The following is a 19322-nucleotide window of genomic DNA, read 5'->3' on the forward strand; positions in this document are numbered from 1 at the left end:
TACTATGGACACATGGATGATGTCCTAGTTCCAGTTTTCAGAGAGTTTACATTCTAGCAGGGAAGCAGTTTGGAAACAATAACAGTATCATAAGTTTTTTGCTGGAGTGGGTGGATAGCCCCCTCATTTGCTTGAGTCAGTAGGAAGGTTTCAACAAGAAGGCCTTCATGGTGTGACTTATAGGTTCATCAGGCTTCCAGGCAGACACCCATAGGAGAGCATTCTCCCAGCCATAAATTTATTTTCCCATTATCTTGACCAAAAACAGACTACTATTCAGAACCAAGTGTTATTTTTCCGTGTCCTCCGTAGCAGTTAAATAGTTTTCAATGAAAACCTGATGATCAAATGATAAAGTCAGAACCAAAACAGTCACAAACTTTCCTTGGCCATATAAAACAAATTTTTTAGTAGTAATCTCAAAACTGTATTTGATCTTCCTCCCTCACTTCACTACATACTCCCCCATAACCAAGAGACAAAATAGAACCAAGTTAACTTGGAATTATATAACCATATCTGCCAGGCCTATGCAAGGGGACTTGCTGGTTAAAAAACAAAACTCATACTTCCAAGAACTTTGCTGGACACTGATCAGAGGCAATTGGGATTCCGTGTTGTTAAAGGGCACTGGTCTCAGAATCAATATATCTGAGTTATAGATTAGCTCTTATGTCTGCTGGTTGACTGAAACTAATCCCATTCTTAGTTATCAGTCAGAATAAATAGCATTTACTTCCCAAGGCTGTTAGGATAATTTAATGAGATAATAAATAAAAATGTTTTGTAGAATCTAAAACACCATATAAACAGTGGTTCTTTCCTTCTTCCTCCTACTTTATTTTTTCTTTTCTGATTAACTGAAAAGTAGAAATCTGGCCTAAATTGATCTGACTTCGTTGTCTTGTTTTTACAAACAAAATGGAAAGAGAAAGACAATAGAGTAATTTAGAAGAATGATAATTAAAAATTGGAAGTGTTCCACTTTTTTCCAGGAAGGAAAAGAAATCCAGTTGGAAATTGCCAGGCCTTGTCAATTGCCCAGTCATAATGGGAAAGAATGGATAATGACACCAGTGGAATTAAAAGTACAGAGAGATTTAGTTAAAACAAGGATCAAAGAAACCAGAAGGAAGATCAGCTGATACAAGAACATAAAAACAACTAGTACCTGTCCCTCCAGGTTATCAGTTTATCTGGTTAATTTGCCTTGCAGCACAACAACTCTAGAATTCAGTAAACGGGCAGGATTTTTTTTTTCTTTTTCATTCATTCCTTCTCTTGGAAATCTCAACAATTCCTCTTTCTTCCCCCTGCTGTCCTTTTCCTCACAAAAGTCATAATTATCTACCAGTAGGCCAGTAGTTTTAAAACTTTTGAACTTTTTTAAAAAATAGAAATCTAAAGTACAATTGAAATGTGACAACAAATCCATGTGGAGCTGTTCTGTTTAAACCTGGGAGGTGGATGGGTAGAGACCCCCACAGCCTCTCTACCTGGCTCCCTAGGGCTCCAGCAGCATAGTTTGAAAGTAATTATTGAGGTAATTGCTCCTATAAACATTTTACATATGAATATAGTTTTTTCCTCCCTCTCTCAGGTTAGTAGCCTGTGGCAATAGTTATTATCATGAGGGCACAGGTAACAGCATAATTCAGAAGCTGAATGGGAGTGTGTTCTTTTGTTAATCTCAAATATGAAATCAAATACTTAATTTAAATATTCCATCATTAGCTGGCTTTTCAGATTTGGAGAATCTTATACTTTTAATTTTAGATAGAATACTCTTAAATCTTTATGAATTTGCCAATGAAATATCTGTCTGTTAATATGGGGCACAGAAAGAAAAAGTTTCAGTGTCAGTAAGGTCCCTCTTTCATTTAACCCTCCAACTAGCTGGCAAATTAGGTGATGTTATTCTATTTTGAATGAAGATCCTGAAGCTCATTGAAATTAAATAATTTGGCTCCAAGTATATGAGCTGGGCCTTAAGCCAGGTCCATCAAATTCCAAAGCCAGCATCTTCGGTATTGCAGTTGACATTTAATTACTTCCAGTTTTAGGGGAATTCATTTCTGTAAATTTCCCATTCACTTTATGGTTATAGTCCCTGGCCCTTAAATAAGAAATCTGATTACTTTTTGTCAGTGGTGTTGGTATTAATTTAGATTCTTGGTGTTTTCCATTGTTTTTGTTAAACAACAGCAATAAGCTATCTATACTAGAATTATCTTGAGTAACCAGGAATAGTATCAGATCCATAGTAAATAATTACACCGAATGCTTCAGCTTTAGTTAGAGATTTTCTTTTTCAGTTACTTAGACACTTATTAATGAAAATACAAATTCCAAGAAAGGTAATTTTCATTACCTTTTTTTTTTTTTAAGATTTTATTTATTTATTCATGAGAAACACACAGAGAGAGAGAGAGGCAGAGGAGGAAGAAGCAGGCTCCCAAGGAGTAGGGAGTCCGATGTGGGACTCGATCCCAGGACTCTGGGATCATGACCTGAGCCAAAGGCAGACGCTTAACCATCTGAGCCACCCAGGCGCCCTTCATTACCATTTAAAAAAAAAAAAGACAGTTTGCTTCCTTCCTAGAATAGCCAACAATGGAATGGATTGTCATGAAGGCCATTGAACCTGGACCACACATCTGTAAAAAGCCTCACATTACGACTTTTTTTTTTTTTTTTTTTTTTTTTAAGATTTCATTTATTTATTTGACAGAGAGAGACACAGCGAGAGAGGGAACACAAGCAGGGGGAATGGGAGAGGGAGAAGCAATCTTCCCGCCCAGCAGGGAGCCTGATGTGGGGCTCGATCCCAGGACCCTGAGATCATGACCTGAGCCGAAGGCAGACGCTCAACGACTGAGCCACCCAGGCACCCCTGGACTTTCAATATTATCTGCAAATGAGATAATAATATAGCCACTGTTGGTTATTGCTGTTCAAATAATTAAAATAACGAGTAAAGGAAATGTAATGATCTTTCTTTCCACTTGGTATTCATTCCAGTGAGTGTGATCTTCATACCTCTCTTCATGAATGTTAACACATCTTTAAACAAAGAGATAGGGTTTGCTTTTTTTCATTGAATAATCTCATGAGGATGTCCCTTTCCTGACAGACGTTCAGGTTGTTTCCAGTTTTTGCCGCTTCAAAGCTATGCTGCAACAAATATCCTTGTGTGTGTATATATACATGTTTCCTTTATTTGTTGATCTTTTAAATTAACCTATTTTACTGTGAAACATAGCAAACTATGAACAAATGCATAATTGTAGAGTGTAGAATGATTATAAAGCACACCCATGAAGCCACTACTGAGTTCAAGAAACAAAACATGATCCGTGTCCAGAAGCCACCCCCAGTGTAAGTGTCCTTCCTGGTGACCTCTTCTGTCCCTCTGCTGAAGATCATCGGAGTCCTCAGATTTCTTCTGTGTTTTTCTTTATAGTTTTAGCATTTTGTGTACATTCTTTTTTTTTTTTTTTTTTTTTAAGATTTTATTTATTTATTTGACAGAGAGAGAGAGAAGAGCAGGGGGAGAGGGAGAAACAGGCTCTCCACAGAGCAGGGAGCCCGATGGGGACTCGATCCCAGGACCCTGAGATCATGACCTGAGCGGAAGGCAGACAATCGACTGAGCCACCCAGGGCCCCATTTTGTGTACATTCTTAAAAATATGGTTAGCTTTGCCTATTTTTGACCTTTATAGAGATGGTACCATACGTGTGTATTCCTAAGTTTTGCTTCTTTCACTCACCAAAGAGATACCACAGGCCCTAGCCATACACAGCAGCCGAGAAACTTCAGGGTGGGGGCCCTCCCATTGAGCCCCCCGTGTGTTGTTGATACTTTGTTATGCCAATAAACTTCGTAAGATGTATCCATTTGTTGTAGGTGACTCTGGTTTGTTCATTTTCATTCTAGATTTTTTCCAAAGGCAGGAGTTCCAGTCTCCTTGCCTGTTAGCACTGTAAACTGTTATTGCTGCTCTACTTTCTTTCCATTATTTGGTATCTTTAGATATCTTTTCCTTATTTTTTCCAGACTTTGTTCTTTTTTTTTCTTTTTGAATTAGTATTTTTCTTTTCTTTTTTTAAAAATTTTTTTCAGTCTATATTATTATTTATTTTTATCTCAGATAATTTTGTTACGGTGCCACTCACTTGGAGAACAAATAATAGCAAAAATATAAAATAGAAATTGAAAATTAACCACCCCTCGAAAACAATGAATCATGGAACACCACATCAAAAACTAATGATGTACTGTATGGTGACCAACACAACACAATAAAATAAAGTTAAATTAAAAAAAAAAAGAAAATTAACCACCCCTCCATCCTCAGTGCCAAGGGCATGGCAATACCACAAACATGCATACTTCATGGGATATTATAATTGAAATAATTGAACTTGAGATCCTGGTTCTGAGGTTTCTGCAGCTAAGGTAAAAAAGAGAAACAAAATTATTTACAAGATGTTTATTGTCAAACTATCCCTTTTACTGATCCTGTCTTTATTTTATTTTTTTAATTTAATTTCACTTTACCATGCTATGTTAGTCACCATACAACACATCATCAGTCCCTGATGCAGTGATCCACGATTCACCGTTTTCGTATAACACCCAGTGCTCCATGCAGTTCCTGCCCTCCTTAATACCCATCACAGGGCTAACCCATCCCCCCACCCCCCTCCCCTCTAAAACCCTGTTTGTTTCTCAGAGTCCATACACAGTCTCTTATGGTTCGTCTCCGCCTCTGATTTGCACCCCCTTCATGTTCTTTTTCACCTTGATGGATCTATAGTAGAATCTCATTTTGGTTTAAATTGCAGTTCCTTGATTACTTACTGAGGCTGAGAAACTTTTGCTATGTTTATTGGCCATTTGTATTCCCTCTTGGGTCTATTCAAGTCGTTGCTTGTTTTTCTTTTGCAGTATTGAGCTTTATATATTCTGAAAATGAGTTCTTCAGTGGTTCTACATGGTTTATGTGTTATATAGGTGGCATGTCTTTTTGTTCTTTTTTTTATTAGCTGAAATACTTAAGTTGTCAATCTTTTCCTTTATGGTTAGTGCTTTCATTTCACTTGTTTAAGAAATTTTTTCATACCCTGAGGTCATGAATGGTACTTTGATTTGGGGATAGCATTCCCAAAGTGGAACTGCTTGGGCCAAGAGTATGTAACTAGACTTGTTTTTGTGACCCTACAGGCAGGGCCTCATGAAGTATCATAAGCCTCTTTGAAATGACCCTTAGCTCTCCTGGGACCACACCCAGCACAGTGGGAGGCTGGGTCTCCTTCCCCCAGGTCCAAAAAATCTGCTTACAGGTAATGAGATTAACTGAGGCATCAAGGGAAACAGTAAAATGTAAAAGAAGTCAAAAGGGTGTTTATAATAACAAGGGCTACTATTTATCATATGCCAGATGCCATGCTGGGTATGCATTCGTGTATATAATCCTCAAAATAACCCCGTAAAGCAAGTATTATTTTATCAATTTCATAGATGAGGGACTTAAAGCTCATCAAGAGTAAATATTTTACCTTAAACACACTTTTAAATGGCTCCAAAGCAAATTCTGCTTTTTTTTTTTTTTTTAAGATTTTATTTATTTTTTTGACAGAGAGAGACATAGCAAGAGCAGGAACACAAGCAGGGGGAGTGGGAGAGGGAGAAGCAGGCTTCCCGCAGAGCAGGGAGCCCGATGTGGGACTCGATCCCAGGACCCTGGGATCATGACCTGAGCCGAAGGCAGACGCGTAACGACTGAGCCACCCAGGCGCCCCAAATTCTGCTTTTGTTATGGTATCCTGAAGCATAGTCTAGTTTGATTGTACTTGGGTTGGGCTTAGGGATACAGGGTGCCATGGCCCATGCCAAATGCTTGATTACAAAATAAACCACCATCCCTTCCCTTAGTTACTGTCTGTGATTGGGTAGGGTGGGGGTGGAGGTAAGGCATGAGAGCCTTCCCACTGCAGGCTGCCTGCCTCTCCTATGACATATGCTTAGAAATGCCAGTTTCAGAAAACGTGGGATGGGGGTGGGGAGGGTGGCAGCTAACATTGCTTCCTGCCCCAGTAGTTGGGGGGAAAGGTCCTGTACCTCTGTGTTTCCAGCACCATAGTTTTTTCCCTGAAGCTGTCCATGCAATAGTACAGATTGATTTATTAATTAGGTTGGAGCCCACTCACTTGGTAAAGAGTGTTTTACTGTTTTCTTCTTCATTATTTGATACCCCATTGTAAATTATTTCAGCCTTAGGAGTATAAGAAGGGAGGCTACTTGATATGTGAAGTCATGATAGTAGATTGTAAGGAGGCAGGTTTCTTTTTTTTTTTTCCCCAAGTATCAGCATACTTGTAATAATGTTTGGTAAAAAACATGTATCAAAAAATATGGGCTGACAGATTTTCTGTGGAAATGTGGGTGTTCCTGCCTCCACACTGGTGAGTGAATAGAACATGTGAAATAATAAATACCACCTGGGACATGGGAAAGACCTAGAACTTTGCAGACTTCCAGATAGCAACATGTTGCAGGAATTCCTTATTTACTAAGTAGTGGAGTGTGTGTGTGTGTGTGAGAGAGAGAGAGAGGGAGAGAGAGAGATTTCGGGCTAAGGTAGAACAGAAACCTGCAAAGAACGTTTTCGTGTGTGTGTGTGTGTGTGTGTGTGTGTGTGAGAGAGAGAGATTTCCTGCTAAGAACAGAAACTTGCAAAGAACGTGTTCTATACAAAATTGTGCTAGTTAATATTTTTATATCTCAAATCTTGAAGAAAGAGTTGAGATCAAGAACACTTTTAAATATAAGTAGTAGTGGGCGCCTGGGTGGCTCAGTTGGTTAAGCGACTGCCTTCAGCTCAGGTCATGATCCTGGAGTCCCTGGATCGAGTCCCGCGTCGGGCTCCCTGCTCGGGAGGGAGTCTGCTTCTCCCTCTGACCCTCCCCCCTCTCATGTGCTCTCTCTCATTCTCTCTCTCTCAAATAAATAAATAAAATCTTTAAAAAATATATAAATATAAATAAATAAATATAAGTAGTAGATATCTTGTTAAATGTGAAGCATTCAGAGTTACAAATTTATCTTACGTAATTATAGCAGTTTAATCAGTGATTAAAAGGAACAGTGCAAAAGGCTTAATTTCAGGTGTATATTTAATTTACTTTTTTCAGTTTCTCCAGCTATCTACAGTTTGAAAAGTACCTTCCTGAAATTCTGTGGACTAGCCTTGGAAAATGTTACTCCCTGCCTCTATAAAGTATTTGTGGGATATTCTTCGTAGAGAAATGTCTCTGTGGTCACAATGCCTGATTTGATGTCCTTGCTGGCTACTCAACCTCGGGGATGGTACGTCCCTGCAGGGGAATGGCTAGAGGGCTGTGTGAGTATGTGCATACAGGTGCTGAGGTCGGGCCCAGCCAGCGGTGCATTCGCAGTGAATACAACCATCCCAGCAGTATTACTGAAAAGCTGTTTTACAGTATGCATTCTGTTGTTTTCAGTATCTTTCTCATCACCAAAAAAGGTTTAAATCTGAAGTCATTCCTTGAAATTCAGCCATCAGTCAGAACAGCCTATTTCAAAAGCTGTCCATGTCTTTGTATAGATGTTTAGGTAAACTCAGGTGAAAATGATGTATTTTTCTTAGTATTCATGTTCTCCTTAGCTTCCATAAGCACTGGGCATCAGCACACATACAGCCTCTATCTCAGAGTTCATGGCAGGCCTGTGCAGGGTCATGGACTCACTCCCATGGGTCAGCAGCATGCCTGGCTCACCTGGGGTGTGGGGGCGCCAACAAGGGGAACACAGAGCTAGTGCCGCACATCCTGCCTATCTTGACTTAGGAAAGGGAAGAGCAGGCATTGTAAAAGAAGGGTGTTAAGGATTGTCTAGCTTTGCTCAGCCTCTCTCTCCTCTTTTCCCCCAGCCCTCGTTCTGCTTATTGGGTCCCGTGTGTAAGCTTTCTAGTAAAGATGACAGCATCACTGTTTGATTCCAGAAGTCCCCAACCTTTGGTTTTCTGGAAGCTTTGATAGTCGTTTGGGTGAGAGCTTCTAGGAAAGGGAAGAAAGATGATGTTTGTAGCAAAATCATTAAGCAGAACTGAAGAGGGTGTAACACTGGACTTATTTCAGATCGGGGTTGGAGTTCTCCTTGCTGGAGATCCTTGTCTTTAGTTAGTTATACTTTTCAGATATCAGCTTTATTGAGATTCTGTTTTCACACCATAAAACTTACCCTTCTAAAAGTATACAATTTAGTAGTTTTTATATTCACAAAGTGTGTGACCATCATTACTGTCTCCTTTCAGAACATTTTTATCACCCCAAAAAGAAACCCCATACCCATTAGCAGTTGCTTCCTATTCTTTCCAGCCCCAGACAAACACTAATCTGCTTTCTGTCTCTGGATTTGCATATAGTGAACACCTCATATAAATGGAACCATATATTCTGTGGTCTTTTATGCCTGGTTTTTTGCACTTAGCATAATGTTTTCGTGGTTCATCCATGTTGTGTCATGTAGCAGTACTTCATTCCTTTTTATGGCTGCCTGATACTCCATTATATGGATATACCAGATTTATTTATGTATTCATCAGTTGATGGACATTTGGGTGTTGCCACTTGCTGACTATCATGAGTAATAATAACTGCTGTGAACACTCATATACAATTTTTGCTTGGACATAAGTGCTCAGTTCTCTAGGGTAGATTCCCAAGATCAGGATTGCTGGGTCACTGCCAAACTATTTTCCAAAGTGACTGCCCCAGGTTACCATCTCACCAGCATAATGATACATTTTAAATCACTGGTTATCTAATCTTATTAGGATCTCAAGGTTTCCATGGCTCCTGTCAATTTGTTAAGGATCTCCTGGGCCATCTAGTAATGTCTTCTCTAGTAGACCAAACCCTTTTTGAAGGAAATACATTTCAGTATCATGACAAAACCTTATTTAATTCAAAGTTCTCTTTTGAGTGTAATGAAGATGACATAAAAGGATATAAAGGGATATAAGCTACCTTCTGGAAGACAGTCTTTTTTCTTCTTAAATTATGTTAAAACTGTATTTATGACTAGCAGAGTCTGATACTAGATTAATTAAACAAATGTGATTAGACAAAAGAAATTTAGAAACCATAGGTTTCTTAAAAGGAAAGTCAAGGCTTATGAAAAATTCTCAAATGGAAGAGAGAGGGAGAGAGCACCAGCAGGAGGAGTGGGAGAGGGAGAAGCTGGGAGGCTCAGCAGGCTCAGCAGGGAGCCTGATGCAGGGCTCCATCCTAGGACCCTGGGATCATGACCTGAGCCGAAGGTAGACGCTTAACTGACTGAGCTGCCCAGGTGCCCCTCATTTAGCTACTTTGAAAAATTTCTTTCTGTGACTTCATTGATTCTTTAGTTTCACTTTTTTTCTCTCCAGACGTCCATTCAAGTGTAACCTCCCCTTGCCTGGTCGAGAAATGCCTTGGGGATGAGACCAGTGTCCCCAAGTGTGTGTGCACATATCCCTTCTCCCAGCCTCTCCAGCACACCTTCCCAGGCAGGACAGACCAAGGGGCTCTGCCTATGAGGGAATGCCAGCTTCTCTCCAGCACAGCTCTCCTAGGGCTCTCCTATTACCATTCTGACTGCCGGGATCTTCTTGGGTGCTGTGATGCCTGTGCTGTAGCGAATAAGAGATAACTTTGACCCAGATGATACCCAGTCATGAGAAAGTTTTAAAATGTCACCAGATCCTGATGGGGCGGTTTGATATGGAGTTGGCTTCAGCCTCTTGCTGCTTACTGGTGGTGGCTCCGGAAACCTCTGTGCTCTCCCATGGTGTGGTGTGGGGGTGGCATGGACCCTCTGTAGGAGGTAGCAACACTGCAAGAAAGGGAGCCAGCCCTGCAAGACCACAGGCACCTGGCCATGGGCAGTGGAGGGCACATGTTGGCTGTAAGGCCTTTGAAGAAATACTTTCTTTTTACCTAAGTCTAAACTACCATGTGTTACTAGAAAGGGTAACCTTAAGCAAATCAATTAATTTGCTGTGATTTTTATCTGTACAAACAGGGTTGTGATGAAACTTAATATATGTAAAATGCTAAAAGCAGTCCTTGGCCCATGATAAAATTACCAAGTAATTATTAGTAGCTGTTATTATGCTTATATCTGGGTTTTCAAGAGGGAATACCTTACTAGAAAAGAGGATTTGTTGCCTTCTAGGATTCCTAGAGTGGTTTTGATCATCTACAAGTGAGACTCCTCTGCTTATTCTCATACCTGTATTCTTACACAAATGTTAACAATGGGGGCACCTGGGTGGCTCAGTCATTAAGCATCTGCCTTCGGCTCAGGTCATGATCCCAGGGTCCTGGGTTGGAGCCCTGCATCAGGCTCCCTGCTTAGCAGGGAGCCTGCACCCCCTGCTTGTGTTCCTGCTCTCCCTAGCTCGCTCTCTCTGTCAAATAAATAAATAAATATTTTTAAAAAAAATGTTAACAATGGTTCTTGCAGGAATAGTCTCCTTCAGACTGCTTCACCTTTGCTGTTCTCTTTGGTACTGACAGGGCATTCATAGTGGGAGTGCAGGCAATTCCCAGAAGTGGGCCTCCTCTCCTGGAGCAAGTGTGCACCCCCCAACTGCTCCCGTCCTCAGGAAGACATCTTCCTCAGAATCCCCATAGGTCTTTCTCAACACTGCCAATTGGCCTGCTTCTAGAACTACTATATTCTTGTTGAGTGTTGGGCCACAAGAAAGTATAAAGTGATGAGAATTATTATATTATTTATAAGTAACCAGATGCATTGACCTAATTTTACAAAGAGTAGAAAGTTGTCTTTACAACTAAAAATAATATTCCTGTCTAAGTTGAACACTATTAGTGATGATTCAGGAATAAGAAAGATATTATTTCTTAGACTGCACTGTGATTATATCTAAACATTACAACTTAAGAGAAATACCTGAAGCCTGTTACCTTCTTTTTCTTTCTCCTTTAGCTTGTTGTCTTCTGATGGGTAGGAGTTCAGGCACGTAGAGCCAGTGCTGTGTGGAGGAAGATGTGCAGCCTATGTCTTCTAATGGCAGGTGGCCATCATCTAGTGCATAGAGGGAGACAGACAGATGTGAAGGGAAAATGGTGGAGTCAGTCTTAAGCAACATTAAGGCTTAAAGAACAGTTCCAACTTCTTGGTCGCAGAAGCCCTTTATACTCTTCAAAATTAATGAGAACCCAAGGAGATTTTTTTAAATGTGGCTTATATTAATTAATACTTACCATATTTGAAGGGCGCCTGGGTGGCTCAGTCGGTTAAGCATCTGCCTTCGGCTCAGGTCATGATCTCAGGGTTCTGGGATGGAGCCCCACATCAGGCTCCCTGCTCCACGGGGAGCCTACTTCTCCCTCTGCCTGCCGCTCCCCCTGCTTGTGCTCTCTCTCTCTTTCTCAAATAAATAAATAAATAATCTTTAAAAAAATTTAAAAAGAGTCTATAAAAATACTTAGCATATTTGAAATTAAAACTGAAAAAAAATATTTATTAGTTCACCTAAAAATCCAAATAATAAACCCATTAAATAATAACATAAATAGCATTTTTATGAAAAATATTTTCTAAAACAAAACCACTTTAGTGAGAAGAGTAGTATTGTTTTATGTTTGCTGATCTCTTTAATGTCTGGCTGATTAGAATACAAGAGAGTATCATTTTTGCCTTGCGTTCAAACTGTTGTAGTATTATGCATCCTGTCGCCTCTGGAAATCTCCACTGTGCACTCATTAGAAAGGAAAATAAGGTCTTAGAAAATAGTTCTGGCCTTGTGGGCCACCTAAAAAGGTGTCAGAGACCTCCAAGGGTAGCCCCACTTTGAGAAACATAGGTCTGAAGTATTCCATTTTTCAGATAATCTGTGTTGCAGAGTTCTGAGTACTACTATCATAGTAGGTATGGAGAAATTACCAACTACATGGCAAATTTTAGGAACATTTTATACCCAAAATATATGCCTGATTAAAAAAAAAAAAAAAAGATCTGAGTATGAACTAGCTCAGTGGACCAGGTTGCTTCTTTACATGTTGCCTTTCTATTATAGTTGACAGCACCATTGTGGTTTAAATCTCCTGGAGCAAATTCCACTCTATCCACACCCAAAAGAAAGTGGTTCAGGCAGTGTTAGATTACCCAGTGAAGACTTGAGAGTAGTAGTTAGATAATACAGTATCAGATGAGGAAAATAGCCACTAAAATAACTCAGAAAACAGGCCAAGCAAGCAGGTAGCATCAGTTAATCTAGTATGCAGAGGGAAAAACTTGCCACCTTTACCTTCTTCCAGTGTGCTGGGGGCCAGGAACATCTTAGTTTCCCTTACTTGAGTAGTTGGTTTTCCAAATGGCATTAATTATCTACCAGTCAAGATAAATAAGACTGGATATAATAAGACCAGAGGAAGTCAATCATTCATTGCACCAAAGAATTTATAAAATTCGTGTAAAAATATATAAACTTAGCATTGTTTCACATGGCAGTGAGCCTGGAACCACATTTCCTTCCTCATCTATTTGTATATATTTCTGAAAGTCCTCTTTAATATTGTCCTCAGTCACACTCCTTACTCTCACAGCCTCCTTTCCAGTGCCAACCAGAGGGCCTGCTGTTGCTGCCCCAGGACTGACCCCAGTCCTCTTTAACTCATCATATGACTGAGAGCATTGTGAGTCAGGGGCCAGAGAGCTGCCATTCTCAGCCAAAAGTTCTCTAAGTAGATATACCCATTTGGTGTTTTCTGAGCATGCATAGCTTATTCAGTTCCATGCACCATTCTTGTCCTAGGTTGGGGCACCTTCACTCTTATTAACCCCAAGAGAGGCATCTGAGTGTTGACACCATTTCAGATTCTTATGCCAAATTTATGAGACTTTTTCTGGAGATGACCTCAAGTTGGTCCCCTCCCCCTGTAACTCTTGTTAGAAAGAGCGGAAGAGTTGAAAACCATTTTTTTTTAAGATTTTATTTATTTGAGAGAGAGAGCAAGAGAGAGAACATGAGCAGGGGCAGAGGGAGAGGGAGAAGCAGACTCCCTTGCTGAACAGGCAGCCCGACGTGGGGCTCCATCCCAGGACCCTGGGATCATGACCTGAGCTGAATGCAGACACTTAACTGACTGAGCCACCCAGGTGCCCCGAGTTGAAAACCATTTTAAAGGAAATCTCTGATCCCACATCCTGCTTATGCTATTGGTCACAGGAGTAAGTGTCTTTGAAAAGAGTATACTTTGCATTTATGAGTACTTGTATCACTAGCTTATTATATGCTAGTACTTTACACACCTAGACTATTTATAAGAAAGTGACGGCTACACAGGATCTCTCTACTATCTTTACAACTTTCTGTGAATCTATAGTTAGTTCAAACTAAGTTTTTTTTTTTAATCAAATGAATTTCTGATTAAATAGTTTAAAATAGCAGTAATAGTTAAATAACTGTGAATTAAATGATATTACTTTTTTGGGAGTTTATTTGAAAGTACCTAAAAATACCAATAATAGCAATAGCAGTTGCCATTTATGCCACACTCAGGCACAAAAGATACATTCTCTCTAGTCCCCACAACCACCCTGGAAACATGTCCACAGCCCCATGACTGGTGGGGGGTCACAACTAGACTTAGACCAGAACTGTGTGTGACTAAAGAGGATCCTCTTTTCACTCTAAGACACTTCTCTCCAGTGATTACCAGTGTTTTAACAGAGCCCTAACTTTTTGGTTTTCAAGATGGATAATAAAAGTAATATATGTTCTTGGGGCACCTGGGTGGCTCAGCCATTAAGTGTCTGCCTTCGGCTCGGGTCATGATCCCAGGGTCCTGGGATCGAGCCCCACATTGGGCTCCCTGCTCTGCGGGAAGCCTGCTTCTCCCTCTCCCACTCCCCTTGCTTGTGTTCCCTCTCTCGCTGTGTCTCCCTCTGTCAAATAAATAAATAAAATCTTTAAAAAAAGAAATAATACATGTTCTTGTTAAAATTTCAGAGTCCAAAAGGCATAAAAGTGAATGTAGGAAAAAAATACTAAGAATTCTTTTTTTTTTTTAAGATTTTTTTTTTTTTTTAAATTCATTTGAGACACAGAGATAGAGAGCACAAGCAGGGGGAGAAGCAGAGGAAGGGGGAGAAGCAGGCCCCCCGCGGAGCAGAGAGCCTGATGCGGGGCTCGATCCCAGGACGCTGGGATCACGACCCCAGCCGGAGGCAGACGCTTAACCATCTGAGCCACCCAGGCACCCCACTAAGAATTCTTTTATAAATCCTTCCAGATACAAAGTTTCATGTTTCCAAATTTTAGAAAATATATGTATTTAACTTGAAAGCAGAATTGGATTTATAACCCCCCACACTGTTGGGAATGTAAAATGGTACAGCACTGTGTACAGCAGTTTGGCAGTTCCTCAAAAAGTTAAGCACAGAATTACCATATGACCCAGCAAATCACTCCTAGGTTATCTACCCAAGAGAACTGAAAATGTATGTCCACACAGAAACTTGTACATGGATGTTCATAGAGGCAGTTTTCATAACAGCTGAGAAATAGAAACAACCCAAATGTCCACAAACTGATGAATGGATAATATCCATACCATGGAATATTATTCAGCCAAAAAAGGAGTGGGCAGTACTGACACATGCCATAACATGGATGAACCTTAAAAAAATTATGCTAAGTGAAAGAGACCAGACACAAAAGACCACATATTATATTATTCCATTTATTTACAATGTCCATAAAAACAGCAAGTAGATCAGTAGCAAGAGTGACTGCTAATGGGCACAGCAGGGAGTGTATCTGGGATAGTATTGGCATGATAAAACATTCTGAAAGTAGTGGTGAAAGTTGTACAACTCTATGAATACACTAAAAATCAGTGCAATGTACACTTGAAAAGTATGAATTTTTTCATTTGTGACATATCTCTTTTAAAAATGGGGTTTATACCACCTTCTATGTTCCTATGGTACAGTAAAGAATTTGGGGTGTTCATATTGCATCACATCTCACACAGAAAGGATACCCTTTTTATGAACTATCAACAGTCCCCAGAGACCCCAATCAAAATACTACTTATTTTTTGTGGTAAATATAATTTTTTACTGTGGTAAAAAATATATATGCATAACGATATGTACATATGTACATAACGAAATGTACAAAATGTATTTTAAGTGTGCAATTTGGTAAATATAATTTTAATATGTGCATGTATCTTGATGTCTTCCCATTTAAAAAGCACATCTGTTACTATAAATAAAAATGTAGCTATAGAAGCTGCCTAATTTTCTGAGATGTGACCCAAATTTTTCTGCAGATTCACTTTATGCAATCTATAAATTAAGATATATCCTAAGAAATTTATTCTGGCAAAATGACATTTTCAGATTTTTTAATCATATTTATAAACATAATGACTTTATATGTCCTTTTTCTCTATTTTAATTAAATATTTATTTTGTAAAGTTTTTTAAAAATTAAAATACAAACTTTTGGTAGCCTCTACCCTGTCAGGCAGCTTGTTTGTTGTTTGAAACATATTTTAAAGGGATGGCTTTTAAGAATGAGTTTCCTATGCAACAAAGTGAAACCTTTTGCAAAAATGAATGGAAGGGAATGAACTGAAGTGGGAAGAACAATACACTCTAATTCTGCCAAAAGTTAGCTTCAGCACAAAGTCTGTCCCACTCAGAGGCTGGAGTCATTTCGAGGAACGTGTGTCTTGCCCAAGACGAAGGTTCTAGTTCACACAACAACAACAGCCCTCTGAATCATATCTATTTTCCACGACAGGAGAGAAGCTGATTTTTTATAAGACTAAGCTTTTTATTTAATGCGTAGGGATCCTATACATAAGAGTCTACATTGAAATATAAATTTGTAACCAGTACAAACTTTTAAAATTAGCCATTAGCAGCATCCTCTAAATTAGCATCATTAAATTCAAATAGAACTTTTCTAAGACTATGTTCGTAGTACAGCACTTCTCAAAGATAATTCCAAGGGAACACTGATTTCTTGGGATATTAATAGTGACTACACCAAAAAGGATTTCATGGTTATAAATTGAAGAAACTTCCATTTGTCCAGGTTTTACATGTGTCTTTTACACAAGGTTTTCCAGAGTCTACCACTCCAGGGTGTCCTGCTAAGCCACAGATATGCTGCACACCGCAACCCTAACTGACCACAGAAACCCTGTCGCCATGGTGTTTATGGGACTCCACACAACAGAAACATGTATTCTGAGCATAGAAACCCTCATAGATGCTGTACATGCATTATTTATTTCACTCCTAGCAGTAACAGCAGTTACATGCTGGTCTCTCCCAGTTTTAGAGAAGAGGAGACAGAAGGGCCAGGAATTCAGCAACTTTAAGGTGTCATAGTACATAACAGGCTGAGCTAGAGCGAGACACAGGTCTGACTCCAAGGCCCATGCTGCACCCACTCCCTCTTAAACAAGGGGCTTGAGTAACATCTTAGTTTTGTCTTAGAAATTTATTGGTGTAGAAAATAGCTGTTTGTGCTCGAACATTGCATTTCTCAGACTGACAAATAGGAAATGAACATATTAAAGGTGCTAGGTCTGGGGCGCCTGGGTGGCTCAGTCGTTAAGCGTCTGCCTTCGGCTCAGGTCATGATCCCAGGGTCCTGGGATCGAGTCCCACGTCCGGGCTCCCTGCTCAGCGGGAAGCCTGCTTCTCCCTCTCCCACTCCCCCTGCTTGTGTTCCCTCTCTTGCTGTGTCTCTCTGTCAGATAAATAAATAAAATCTTTAAAAAAAAAAAGGTGCTAGGTCTGATTTCTGCAATGAAGTATGTAGGCACTTGTGATAGTGGGTGTCAGTTATTCATTCACCAAACCAAGTCTTTTTGATCACTTTGTATGAACTGGGCACTACTCTGCAGCAGTGGAAATGTAACTGGGACAAATCCATGCCCATCCCCTGGGGAGCTCACATCAAACATGGGAGGATGGCGGAGGAACATGAGTCAGGAGGCATGCTCAGTGAAAAGAAAGGAGCCAAGCCGGGAACAGGAAGTCCTGGGCCCATGGCAGACAGGGAGAAAGCAGGCAGTCCGTGTCCTGTTCTCCCTCTCCCTCTCCCTTCCCCTCACCCAGAGGCACAGTGGGCCCACCCAGTTCCTTAGTCTTGGTGAAGGGCAGTGAGAAGTCAAATGAGCTCACCTCTGAACCTTCCCTGACAGCCTTTCCTGACCTTAGTTGGCCCTGGGTCACCTAACCCTGTCCTCACTCACACAAATAGCTGCAGCAGTGTACTTCTCAGAAATAATCGAGAGGGGGACGCCTGGGTGACTCAGTCGGTTAAGCGTCTGCCTTCAGCTCAGGTCATGATCCCAGGGTCCTGGGATGAGTCCCACATCACGCTCCCTGCTCAGCGGGAGTCTGCTTCTCCCTCTGCCTGCCACTTCCCCTGCTTGTGCTCCCTCTGTGTATCTCTCTCTGTCAAATAAATAAATAAAAGATTTTAAACAAAAAATAAAAAAAAATGAGAGAAAGAGAGTGAATTTTCACTAGGCAGTCCTTTTTTAGCATGTGATTCCCTGCCTTTGCTTATTTTTTGTGCTTGATTTTGACCCAGAACCTGAAAATCCACAGGAATGATACTGAGCTGGGTATTTGTCACGGGCCACACTCTTCCGTGGGCTTTTTCTATTGTAATTGGTGTAAGAAACCAAAAGGAGGTAGGGAAGTGCTTGAGTCTTGTTCTAGTACATGATTTTCAGGTTCTGAGTTGTTCAGGTTTGTTAACTGCTAGATCCTAAGCACCTAAAACAGTACTTGCTATTAAACACTGAAAGAAATAATATGTCACATTAATTATTAAGGACACAAGCTTTTTAAAAAGTAAACAACATATTATATCTTAATATTGTTGAAACTTAGAGCAAAATCTAAGAAGCCTTTGTGAGATATGCATGTATGTGTGCATGTATGCACACACACTCATACCTATAGCAACTAAAACAGGATTTTCTCATTGTGGTAAAATGTACATAACACAAAATTTTCCACCTTGACCATTTTTAGTGGCATTGAGTGCATTCACAATATTGTACATCCATCACTCTCATCCATCTCTAGAATGTTTCCATCTTCCCAAACTAAAACTCCAAACCATTAAACATTAACTGCCCATTTCCCATTCCCTCAGCCCCTAGCAACCACCATTCTACTTTCTGTCCCTGTGAATTTGACTGCCCTAGGAACTTCATGAGTGGAATCAAAATATTTGTCCTTTTGTGGGCGCCTGGGTGGCTCAGTTGGTTAAGCGACTGCCTTCGGCTCAGGTCATGATCCTGGAGTCCCGGGATCGAGTCCCACATCGGGCTCCCTGCTCAGCGGGGTGTCTGCTTCTCCCTCTGATCCTCTTCCCTCTCGTGTTCTGTCTCTCATCCCCTCTCTCTCAAATAAATAAATTAATTAAAAAATATATATTTGTCCTTTTGTGTCTGGCTATATTCTTTATTTTAGATAATTTGATAAATAGATAATTTTCTTCTTATGTGAGTAACACATACCTGTTTTGGAAAAAGGAAACACATAAAAGCCCAATGAAGAAAGTGAATATCACTTCTAAGCTCTACTCAGATACCCACTAAAATCATTTTTTATATCTTTCAGTCTCCTTTTCCTTTGGCTTATTACATGTGGGTACATGCATAGATATATACATAAAGACATTATAATTTGTTGCCTGCTTTTCACTTAGCAAGGTATCAAACATTTTTCCATGTCTTTAAATATTTTCTATGTAACCATTTCAGTGGCTGTATAATATTTCATTGGGAGATGGATCATAATTTGATGAACAATATCCTTCCTGTTCTTGTGCAGTTTCAAAGGCCTGTTGGTCTGTGTGACACTGTCTTCCCCATCTGAATCACCACGCATCCTGAATGGTGTCTCCTTGGCATTAGGGATGGTGTCTGTTAGGCAAAACTGCATATGACCAGATCATAAAGAGGCACTTAAGTGATGAATACTATGGACAACATCCTTTCTTTTTCCAGGACAGCAGGGCTTTTCGGTTTGATTGATACCATGTGGCCTCCAGTGATGCCTCTGAAAGCACCTGGCCATGGCCGAGCCTGCGAAGAGGTAAGCCACCATCGGAAGAGCTTCCCCTGGTCACTACCTGCTGTGCCAGGCCCCACCCATAGTCCACATCTCTGAAAAGGGGAGGTCCAGGGACTGAGAGCCAGGAGGACAGAGATTCAGTCTTGCTCACCTCA

The 19322-nt window shown here is 40.3% G+C and overlaps 1 protein-coding gene across 1 annotated transcript in view; it reads left to right on the forward strand.

The window, feature by feature from the left end:
• SPIDR (scaffold protein involved in DNA repair) overlaps window positions 1-19322 on the forward strand; it is a 549318-nt gene that overhangs the window by 487999 nt on the left and 41997 nt on the right. Inside the window, exon 11 of the mRNA XM_035011122.1 lies at window positions 19101-19188. Within this exon, the coding sequence (XP_034867013.1) occupies window positions 19101-19188 (88 nt within the window). The remainder of the gene's footprint in view (window positions 1-19100; window positions 19189-19322) is intronic.

The sequence above is a fragment of the Mirounga leonina genome, unplaced genomic scaffold (genome assembly GCF_011800145.1).
Source record: "Mirounga leonina isolate KUSES-001 unplaced genomic scaffold, KU_Mleo_1.0 Mir_165, whole genome shotgun sequence".
Taxonomy (NCBI): domain Eukaryota; kingdom Metazoa; phylum Chordata; class Mammalia; order Carnivora; family Phocidae; genus Mirounga; species Mirounga leonina.